The sequence below is a fragment of the Lytechinus pictus genome, chromosome 7 (genome assembly GCF_037042905.1).
Source record: "Lytechinus pictus isolate F3 Inbred chromosome 7, Lp3.0, whole genome shotgun sequence".
Taxonomy (NCBI): Eukaryota; Metazoa; Echinodermata; class Echinoidea; order Temnopleuroida; family Toxopneustidae; genus Lytechinus; species Lytechinus pictus.
Window position 1 is genome coordinate 15,813,069 of NC_087251.1, and position 12,452 is coordinate 15,825,520.

General features: G+C 36.7%; 1 protein-coding gene across 1 annotated transcript; it reads right to left on the reverse strand.

The window, feature by feature from the left end:
- Positions 1 to 567: 567 nt before the first annotated feature.
- LOC129265971 (carboxypeptidase B-like) lies at positions 568 to 11,212 on the reverse strand. Its single transcript, XM_054903867.2, has 11 exons — positions 11,022 to 11,212; positions 9,391 to 9,469; positions 9,102 to 9,221; positions 8,755 to 8,865; positions 7,663 to 7,761; positions 6,761 to 6,862; positions 5,792 to 5,899; positions 3,144 to 3,234; positions 2,140 to 2,342; positions 1,603 to 1,687; positions 568 to 992 (listed from the first exon to the last, which is right to left on the reverse strand). Exons 1-11 carry the CDS (start codon positions 11,156 to 11,158, stop codon positions 802 to 804), a joined length of 1,326 nt encoding a protein of 441 aa, XP_054759842.2. The 5' UTR covers positions 11,159 to 11,212; the 3' UTR covers positions 568 to 801.
- Between the last annotated feature and the right edge of the window lie 1,240 nt (positions 11,213 to 12,452).

The window sequence follows — 12,452 nt, forward strand, 5'->3', positions numbered from 1 at the left end:
TGGGAGAAAGTATTCAAATGTGTGAAATTATACATGTACAACAGCTTTGGCAACTCTTTTTATTTAAATATTTGATTTAAGCTACGCCTACCATTGTTCTCTTCGTTCATTTCTTTCACACACCCACGCCCCCACACATATATATATATATTTATATATGAATGTGATTATATAATAATCACAAATAGTTGTTATTTTACCTTTGTCAAAATTATCATCACATGAACTTATGTTTTCATCACCAACAATCTTATTCACCCGTTTTCATTATTTTTCTTACATTTAAAACATATCTCTGAATATCTACCATCACCGTCTTAACAGTCATGGAGTATTACTACTATCGTTTTCATTATAAGCATCAGTATTAAAAATCGTAATCTCTTTATTAACACCATTTGATCTTATCCATGTCTCCATATTCTCATGATATATTCTGTTTTCTTTTCCTCTTTCTTTGTCTCTTCTCAATCTCATTGAGGCTCCTTCATTATTGTCGCCTTCATTAGTCGCATCACAATCATCGCTTCGCCACTAATAAAGAACCACTTCACTTGCCAACATACATAATTTTTGTTTATTTATTGAAAGTTTCAGATGCAAATTACAGCTTCAACATTTTTATGTATTTTGATGTTTTTTTAATAATTTACATCAACCCATTAATATCTTTGACCTCAACTTCGTTCAGGATATACAAACTATGACGCTTCCCGATCAATGATGAGCAAATTACGCAATATCTTCCGGTGTCTTTATTCATTGTCGTTTTCAGTTGGTTTTGTTCATTTGCGTTTGTCTCTATGCGAACTCGGCGACGAGCTGCTGACAGAGTGTCTTCATACCAGCGTAGATCTCCTCAGCGGTTGGCTGGATCTGCCTAGCTGGAAGCTGGAATCCGAACGTACCCTCATCACGAAGCTCCACCACGTAGGTGTACTTCACGCCTAGGGATCCGTAGCCAAAGTCCTCGCTTCCACCCGTTGCGGGGTCTGAGATGTAGATAATGATACGGCTCGCATAAGTTAAACTAAGTTATGAAGTGAATTTGATAATTGAGATTTTTATTTAGCGATAAGAGAAACGGTCATATTGATGATTTTTTTTTTACCGCTGCTGCATGCTGCTGATTAATGATGATGATGGTGATGAAGACGATGAGGAGGAGGACGATGATGATGGTGATGATTAGCCATTGTACGTAGATCGTTTATTGGTGGTTGTGATGATGATGATGGTGATGATGATGACCTGAAGCCTTATAATTGATATCACAAACATCATCAGCAGCAGCTTCAGCATGGTGTCATCATCATCGTACAGTACTCTCACTATTGTCATCATCATCAAGACATCATCAAGTAATCGTCAATTACAAACAAATCCAGTCCAGAATATATTTCATATAGAGCTTCTTCATTCCGGTAACAAAGTGTTATTGCCATCTCGTCACCATGTTGATGTCGAGAGGGTGGGGATGATGATAATGATGATGATACCGGTGATGAATAAAATGCTGACGAATGTAAATTCATGCATTTAGATATAATGTAACCAAGTGGCACATGCTATTTTCAAATAATCTATTTATGATTAACTCACACATATCAGGTCCTGATTCTCCAACAAAATAATCTTTGCCATGAACTGAGCTAATTGAATTCTCTACTTCGGTGGCGAGTGCTTTCTGAAAATGATATTAATAAAAATCAATTAAAAAAAAAATCAATATTCAAAATGGAACCGTGGGATTGATGAGGTAGGTGAACTCTGGGGGGAGGGAACAGGTTAGTAAGTCAAGGGGTCGAGATACTAGTCGAAGGCGCGAATTATTTTTCTAAAATGCCATGTCACCTTCTGGGACCAGCGATCTCTAGATCTGCAATGTCTCAATCAAAATGGGCTTTAAGTTGTCATTGTAGTTAAGATGTTTGTTTACATAATATTTATGAATCCTTCAACTTAGATTTGGTTTTGCCATTTCTGCAGTCTTTCGAAAGAAGAGCTTTGTGAAACATCACTGATGCTAAAGTCACACAAACGAAACATACTCCAACCTGACTGGTTTCTCATTGGTAACAACGTAAATGCTTTTATCGATCTGGAGTAGGTATCGTGTCGGTGTGCCTGGTGCTGTACCTGTTCGTCTTTGTCTGGATGAGCGACGTTCCTTCGAGTGTAGCCCCAAGGGTAGAGCCAGTACTGACCGTAGGCATGGAAATCGATGAAGAGCTTGAGGTTTGAGCCAAAGCTCTGAAGGAAAGCCTTGGAGCCAATGTTTTCGGGTTCACTCAGCGGTTCTGTCCCTTGGAAGTCCTGGGCACACCTCTGTCTACTAGCACCTTATGCATTTTATATTTTAATTTGATGAAAAAAAAAACCCGGATGAACAGACAGAATGTAGGTTAGGGGGAGTGTGGATGGGCAGAAAGAGAAAGAGAGAGAGAGAGGGGGGGGGGGGGAGAAAAAAAAAAGAATTATGCATTTAGAGATTTGGGAATATCAGGACATGAAATGTTGAAAACCAGGGTTTATGTTGGCTTACCAAGTACTATTAATATATTTAATTGATATTAGTTTATATTAATATTTTTCAACAGGAAGTAGTAAATAACATAATAGGATATTGAGATACAGAATAGGCAAGAAAGGAAGGGATAGAGAGAGAGAGAGAGAGAGAGAGGGGGGGGGGATGATGTCAAGTTGATAAAAATGATGTACACGACTCACTTGTATTCTAGTGTTTTATTTTTCAACGACACATACCTCAACAGCTTGATACCGATATATTTTACTCTTTGCCTATGCGATAATTCTGAATAATGATGTCTGACTTTTTTTATGGACGAATTCAAATCGGGCTATTTGCGCAACTACAGTTTAATGAAAATCACCTTTTTTCGTTTGATAGATTATACAGAGCAAGAAAGGTATCGCTGTAAAGTCATACGAGTACAAGACGTGAAATATACAAGAATTTATATATAAAAAAGACCCATATTCTCTCAAAATCTAGTTACACTGCAAACAAAGTGGAAAACCAACACTCTAAAACCCTGAAATTGTAATATGATCGACTACAAAAACAAGATATCTATTATTCTTTCTTAAGATTAATTCAGATGTTTCAACAATCCTCCTACCTCCCCATTCGAAGTCATAGTTACGATTGAGATCGACTCCAGCGCAGCCTCCTGTGTTAGGGTTGCGATTCTTGCGCCACATACGATCATCCTTGTCAACGAAAAAAAATGAATTACTATCATCAATCATATCACAGTCTGTGATGCTTTTATGGAGATATAGAAAACCCTGCAGATATTTGTTGCTGGATCTGAGGTGTGCGGAATAAATACTTTCAGAAAAAGCCCTGACACCTATACAGTGCGTCCCACAAAAAACGAAACCGAGATTTAGCGATGATTTATCATAACTTAATCATAAATAAAACAGACAAATGACCTATCAATTTAAAGCTTAGAATCTCCTCTTTCATCTGATATTGCTTAGATTATTCCTCATTCACGCATGAGTGAGCAAAAACAATTTGAAGAAAGGATACCAAAAAATCATTTGGCGGGGGGTATCTGAATTTCAAAAAGAAAATCACACGCCTAAAAAGTTCAATATCTGCTCTTTTATTTGATACCTTAATCACAAAAAATGGTCCAGAAGTAAAAAAGTTATGTTCCCTCGAAACAATGCTTGTATTTCCATAATTTCATTAAATAAACGTGTTTTCACCGGTTTCCCACAGAAGCTATCGCACGGTTAACAAAAGACTTTATGCATGGCTGATCGTCAACAAAACGGAGTGTCGAGTGAGTTTGAACGCAAGCATGTAAAACCTCTTCATTTTATGAAATTATTGAAATTCAAGCCTTATTTCAAATAACCAGAACTTTGTTATTTCTTGACCATTTTCTGTAATTGAGGTATCAAATTAAAGAGCAGATATTGAACTTTTTGAAAATGTGGCTTTCGTCTTGAAACCCAGATACAGCCCGCCAAATGACTTTTTGGTATCCCCTCTTCAAATTGTTTTTGCTCACTCATGCGTGAATGAAATATAATCTAAGTAATCGCAGATGAAAGAGGATATTCTAAGCTTTACAATGGTAGGTCATTTGTCTATTGTATTTGTGATTAAGGTATAATAAATCATCGATAAATCTCGGTTTCGTTTTTTGTGGGACGCACTGTATATAGCCCTGACACTATATTGCTACAGAATCGTGCGTACAAGATTTATGAAAAAAAGGGAATAAACATAGGCTTGCCAATCTATCTATTTTCAACATATATTTTTTTCAAGAATAAAAATTTGAAATAAACTTGCAATGAAAGATTTCGACTGCAACTCAAACTAAAACTACACTGCCACATGTGCTGTGTGCGTGTGAATGTGTGTAGTTTGTGTGTACCATGCGACGCGCATCAATCTTATTGTACACTGATATTATAAATATCATCTTATTTTATTTCATTTCCAGGAGTACACAGATATAACAATGGTCAATTCAATCACAATATGCAATAACAATAATTAATAACAATGAATGAAAAGTACACTTAATAAACAAAAGAGATATCATTCATCTCACTTTTTCGATACCTTTTGCGAACTATGTCAATCCCTCGCCTGCGCAGAGCAACATTTTCCCTCCTGTGTACGCAGTTTATTTTGGCGTACTCGGTAATCAACTTTACGCAACTCTACGCAGGCCCAGAACGACAGCATATATGGCTGCGGATTGCAAAAAAAGAATATTTATGTGACAGACTCTTCAAAAGAAAGTCAAACTATACAGTCCAAGAAAATGAAAGAGTAAAACATAAAAAATAGCGAATGTTACATTCATCACTCTTTTGTAGTAGAGAGTATTAATCAATGACATTTGAAAGGCTTGCTGAGAAAGTTGGGTTTTTTCTATAATAATGTAAATACCTTTCTTGATTGCACCCATTTTCCAAGATTTTTATTGACTTATTTTTCATATCAAATATGCGATCTAATTTTATTAAATGTAAGCCAAAAATGTTATCATTATGATGAATTTAGCTGTGACGCACCCGTAAGCGATGATTTGCATTATTAATGTTTATTGAAAAAGGTGCGTGAGGGTGAACACGAGTGTGTGTGTTAGGAAATGTGGGGGTAAAGTGCATCCCACTCATTTCCGAGTGCCTTAAACATTGGTCTCTAAATGCTGCAATCTATTAACCGTTAAATGACATGAAAACAAGGGAGATGGTACTTCGTTCGTCCGTTAATTATTTCCCATGTAAGCATAATCCGATAATTTGTAATAAACAAGTGGAGCGCCTCTGAGTCTCACCTGCATTACGCGATTCAATATAGCAGCAGTGCTGACTTTGAAAACTACTATAAAATAATTATTCACAAAAAGCACCATTCATACAATACTACGTTCATTGACCCTAAATGACATTTGACCTTGGTCATGTGACCTAAGACTTGTCAGTGATACTTGATTACCCATATGTCTACAATTCATAAACCATATCCATAAACTTTGAAAGTTGTGACAGTAGTTTAATAATTACCTCCAACATGGCCAAAGTTCATTTGTTTAGTAATACTTGATCAACCTTATGTCTAAGTTTCATGAACTAGGTCCATAAAGTTATGCTGTCATTTCAAAAACGTAACCTTCGGTTAAGATTTGATGTTGACGCCGCCGCCGCCGTCGGAAGATCGGCGCCTATAGTCTCAATCTACAATGCAGGTGACAGAAAAAGCAGTTTGAATGATTCTGCTCATACTTACAGTGTGGCTGAATTTATATCCATCGATGTTATATACTGGAACGATGATCCAAACAAAGTTATCTAACATGCTGGTAACAGTATCATCACTGCCGTAGTTTGATACGAACTGACACAGGAAAGGGGTATAAGGGGTGGGGTGGAAGGAAGTGAGAAATAAAGCAATAAAGTAGGCTTAGATGTTAAAAAAGTAATGGTGTGGAGTTATGCAAGCATGTACTTCCCCTAAATCATTACGTTTATCGGTTTATTTGAATACTATTTGATATACTATCCGATTTCGTGTCCAAACTATATAACTTGTCGAACGAAGAGAAAATCAAGAGAATTGTTGTAGAGAATCTGCTCTTAGATCAGCCATTATTTATGAAAAAATATAGAAATGGAGAAGGTACCCATCGAAAGGGAATTAATGACATATCAATGCGAATGGCATTTCCATTTATGTGTCACCTTTGATAAGAAAAAACTGGGTTTTACGACCCAAGAATAAAGTATCACAATTTGCATGATAATGATTTTATCTTTGAAGGGGGGGGGGGGGTGCTCCTCACGTTCTTACTCATTGGGGTATTTTTAATATGGGTTGGGGCAAATTTATACTTCTTCACATTAATGATCAAAACTTTTGGCATCCCACATTTTAACAGGAGAAACCGAGAAAGTTAGAGGCGCAGAAACGGACAGAGGAATGAACTTGATGGGTTCGAATCCCCCACCGAGTTAAGGAACCTTCCATCTTTTCGCAAAGAACTTGGTTATCATAGATAGGAGGATATAGACCTACTTGAAGACAAAGTGACGATTTTAACTCAATGGCAATTCATCGTCATCATCATCATCGTCATCATCATCGTCGTTATCATCATCATCATCATCATCATCGGCATCATCATTATCATCATCATCACTACCATAATTTGTGTGGGTGTGTGTGTGTGTGGGGGTAAGATCTACAGAAAGTACATACCATATTGATGAGATTAATGACTGTAGCTGGGCTAACCCATTCTCGGGCATGGATACCTCCCTGGATGTAGGCGACGTTCTTGGCGAATGGTGACTTGGCGATCTGTTCGATATTATAAATTGCAAGCAGTAATAACCTATAATGTACACATTTTTGTAAATGGATAAACTTGTAGGGATGCTATGATCGGAAACATCAAAATTATTGGTATGCTAATCAATTGTTCTTTCAATATGGGGATCAGTTGGGAGGGCGATTATGACTCTGAATTATTTTTTTCATAATGATAATAATAATATTATGAGGCGCCTATTATCAAGTGCTTATTCAATGGCGCACTACATACCCGGCTGTAGCTTCAGCTGCTAAAGGCGCTTGGTGTATTCAAGGAATTAATCCTGCCGGGTACCCATTCACCTCACCTTGGTTGAGTGTAGCACAATGTGGGTAAATTTCTTGCGGAAGGAAAACACGCCATGGCTGGGATTCGAACCCACGTCCCTCAGATTGAAAGAAGGTATTCGTAACCACTAGACCACGACGCCCCTACCTAACTATATTGCAAACTGCACTAAATGATTTTGTTTAGTTTAATGTAAAATATTTACAAGTTTCTAAAGCCGCTGTTTGAAGATGGCCTGATGTTTCACCATGTTCAACTTCTTCTGTTTCTCTTGTTCTTCTTCCCTTTCTCCTCTTTCTTCCTTTCCTCTTCAACTTTCTCCTTCTTCTTCCCCCCCTCCTTCTTGTTCTATTTTATTTCCCTTGCTTACTCTTTTCATAAGTAGTATCATAGCGTTATCATTACCATTCTAATTAATCATAGTTGTCATAAACGATCAGATTTATCAGGTATTGCACCAGACCCAGCCCAACAACACCCCATCAAATGCAAAACACACCCTGAGTCCGTAGACTGCTTCCCCCTCGTACGTGGTTGTGACCTGAACCATATTAACATCAGGGTGAGAGGAAGAGAAGTCATTCATCCAGGCAAAGATCTAAAGAAAAGGAATAGATGATAACGTATATAATATTATGCAGAATATGATAAAAGTAGTTCCTTGAGTGTAAGATGGGATCTGCTCTTTGGCGCTTACCACGATACGTGTATTATATGAATATGCTGAAAAGGTGAAAGAAAATAATCAAACCTGAAAGAATATAGCAAGACAATAAACATAGAGATAGATCTGTTTCAGTGCAAACAAATTCTAAAATGTAAAATGTATGATCACATAGTCTCAACTCCTGTTAACACAATATTCCGTAGAATTTATAAAGATTAGTTGACTAATAAGCCTACAGAAATATATTGACTCGTTAGCACTATACCTATTTAAAATTGGATCCTAAATTATGTAAGGCTATCAATTATTCCAAGGTACATCAGAAAACACAATTAAACAAAATAAGCGCATTTCACGAATCACGATGATGATACCGACTTAAAATAATTTTCACAACAATCCTTCCAGGACCCCGTTTCATAAAGATTTAATGCAATAACAAATTCACAATTTCTAGAGCAAATTTACCACACAAGGATTTCAGTATATAGCTTTTGAATGTTATTGGAATTTGCTTTTTATATAACACGTTTTATGAAACGGGCCCCAGATCTCTTATTATACGGAAGGCAACATGAGTAGCTGATCCAGGATTTCTATTAATGCATGGGCCCGTTAGAGTCAGGGTCCAGAAAAAAACCCTCGGTCGACTAAGAAGGTGGAATGGGTCGAAATTTTCTTGCCAACAGCATGGACACTCGAACAATTAGCCCCCCCCCCCCTCCGGCCTACAAGAAGATATCAGCTAAGTTACTGGGGTGATGCCCATGCTTTTCCGTTAATAGTAAACAAATTGTATGGTCCATCCAGGCGGCGCCTCATGCCCCACTTTCGGGCCCACCACTATATAGGAAAAAAATACGACATCGATCAATATCTCCCTCCCATTCGTAAAGGGTTCGGTGTAGGGTTGAGTATTATTACCTCTTCATAAGTGTGGTATTGGTTGTAATCGAAGTTGGCATTATTAACGTTGTTCTTAGAATTGATCATCTCAGCGGCCTCTCGGTCAATCATATCTTGGACATTAGAGATCTAGAGGAAAGTTTAAATGATATAGATACATATAGGAAATCTATTAAAAGTGGATAGAATATTATTGAAAATTATCGAAATGTTTTCGAAACTTTTGGAAGGCTACTTCCAAGTTCTCGACATTCATGCACAGATGCCATAAATGGATTGGGTTTATCTTCTTTAAACAAAAGAGCGAGTTTTTTTTAAATCTATCCCGTGATTTCTTTTCCTCCAAGTAATGGTAAATGTGTTACCCATGTTGTGATCTCCAGTCCAGGACGGCTGGCTGAGCTGACGAAGTTCAGTTGATGGGCAGGGGAAACCATGACATCGACAGGTCGTCCAACTTTCGTTGGGCGCTTCCAGAAATCAAGCTAGGAATAAGAAAGGATAAGATAAGAATTAAGATGAGAGGTGGGGAAGAGTGAAAAGAATACAATGTAGAAAAAGTAAAGAAAAATATCAGCAAGGAAGCGGAATAAAATCATTAGAATGATAATAGAAACATCGACACATGTTAAAATAGATTCGATTCATCCTTACCGTTTCCCATCTGTCGGCCACACCTTGCATCCATTTTAATTCATCTTGGGTCCGAGGAGTAATGCGAAATACCTTGTAGCTGGAAAGACACAGTAGAAGACATTTAAATAGAGTATATAGTTTTATATTTCACTTAATTCGGTCATCATCCTCGAATTGGGAAATCGTCTAATGAACGACACTCGTTAAAGGCGATGTAGATGATGATGTCCAGACGATCATCGTTGGACAGGAGAGAGATGATGATTGCGGTACTGATGGTTGACACTGATTGTGATACTGATGATAGCGACAGGTGTATTGGTGATATTGGTGGTCATAGTAACGATAATAATCGTGAATGCTGGAATTGTTAGTAAAATGAGGATGTCGGTGATGATGGCATTGGTGGAGATGATGATAGTGGTGATAATGGTGGTGATGATGGTGCAAATGGCGTTGTTGATGATGGCTACGGTGTGAATAGAGTTGACGATAGCGCCAATATTGGAAACGGCATGGTGGCGGTAGCTGTGTTTTAGAAATGATTACGATGATTTAAGGAGGAGCAAAATTACAGTTTAGAAAGCAGTTATTGACAAACGGATTTAGAAACTAAATAGTTGATTATCACCTGGAAACGGCTGAAAAAATGGCATCCAAGTGGTAACTGACATTGAAACCTTGATTTTGATTGGCTGTTGAACATCGATACCATGGTAAAAGTTTCAGAACTTATATGCAATTGGTCAATATTGACACCTGTTGTACTAGCGTTCCCCCATGCAGATAACGGGTATTTGGGTTCGCTACTTTCTTCCAACGACAGGAAGGACAAATCTCTGATTAAGTTTCTAAAAGTTCCGTATAGGTCAAGTTCTATCCATGAGGTGGATAATTTCAATAACTTGAGAATATAAAAACAAGTTGAATCTTCAAAATGTCAGATATGAGATATTAGATGTAAACCAAGTCATTTTCGGTGTTGCTTTATTGCCAAAACCAGTGATAAAACAAAGGCGGTAGTACCGTACATGTTACATACTCAGTATTTCTCTTTGCATTTTATATTATGAAATATTTAAATCTAATTATGTGAAGGCTGGTTTGATTCCTCATGGAAAATATCAAATTATTCTCATTTTAATTCTTACATCACTACATCTATATAAAGAAGAGGCAGTTCTGTGGAAGAAAATAAAAAAAGAAATATCGAATGTGAGTGGCATCATCTAGTCTCTCATTTACATACTGGCCAAGACGTGCACATGTAAAACTGTGTTATGAAAATTAAAAATCAAACATGCAAAAACTCTTCTTTATCTTATCTGTTATCCGATTTCAAAGAAAATTTCGGTTTTATACTTATCAGATATTCTCTACTTGTTCAAACCAAATTCTGATTGGGATAGAGTTCGTATTTAATAATGGCGATGGTGGCAACAAATAAGAGCAGTGCTAATGGCAGTGATGGTGATGATGATGATCATGATGGTGATCATGATCATGATGGGTAGTGATGTTGATGACGATTTATGATGTTGGTAGTGATGATGATGATGATAACGATTATAAAGGTGGTAGTGATGATGATGACGATAGATGTTACTGCTGTAATGGCGGCCATGATGGGCATCTCACACGAGCCTTACTTGTCATAGCGAACTTTACGGCTGACCGGTAGAGCTGAGCAAACGGTCAAGATGACCACTAACAGAACAAAACTGACCTTCATTCTGGATATGTGATGTGCCGAGAAATAAAAAGCATCAAACATTGCTATGGTCATTTATAATACATACAGCAAAATGGTATGACGTCAGCTTCTAAGCATATAGACTAAGTGGCTTGACCAATATCACAGACCTATATTGCAGACCAACATGAACATGACCAGCTTGGTGATAAGCAATAATCACCTTAAAACTTATGTCAACACTACAGCTAATTCAAAATAACTCAATGTTTTTTTTTGCAATTAACCTTGATATTAATTGCAAGATTTTATGTCTAAAACCAATCATAAATATTTGCAAGACTATAGGCGCCGCTTTTCCGACGGCGGCGGCGTCGTCAACATTGAAATCTTAACCAAGTTTAAGTTTTTGAAATGTCATCATAACTTAGAAAGTATATGGACCTAGTTCATGAAACTTAAATATGAGGGTAATCAAGTATTACTTAACATCCTGCTTGAGTTTCAGGTCACATGACCAATGTCAAAAGGTCATTTAGGGTAAACAGAAACTTTGACCATGTTGGGGAATCAATATCGAAATCTTAACCAAGGCTAAGTTTTTAAAATGTCCTATTTTCGAAAGTATATGGGCCAAGTTCATGAAACTTAAAATTTTATACATCTAGTTCGTGAAACTTAGACATAAGAGCAATTTAGTATCCTCGAACATCCTGTGCGAGTTTTAGGTAACATGACAAAGGTCATTTAGGGTCAACGAACTTTGATAATGTTGGGGGTATTTGTGGAATTGTCATCATAACTTTAGAAGTTTATTTGATGGCTCTGTTGTGGCGGTATATAAAGTGGTTGTATTTAGACCAATCAGCAATTTGCATATTATACAGGCCTACTTCTAGGCTACTACAATGCTCCTACTAAAAGGATAAATACAATACAGTACCTTCATGATAAAGGTCATCTTACTGTATTCTAAAAGGCCAAATTCGCACCAATCAGTTGATTTGAATAAATAAAGAAAACCAAATAACATAACAATGACAAGTTTATCAACTAGAAAAACAAGAAAGTTTTACATACTTTCACAAACAGTGATATCAAATTGAATATGTCACACACTCACTCCTACTTTTGTACTATGTTATATGTGTATATAAAAGTTGATTAAATTACATTATTTTGTCAATATTATGTTAATTTTGTTGAAAATTACTGAATAACAATATGTTACAATGATGAAAATGTTACAAGTTTCAAAGGTCATACAATACATGCACACACATGTACATAAATTCACATGACAAAATAAAAAGATATACAAAATAGTGAGTTGAGACATCATTAGCTCCTTTTTAATAGGTTGAATGACAGTTTTACTGTCTTTCTC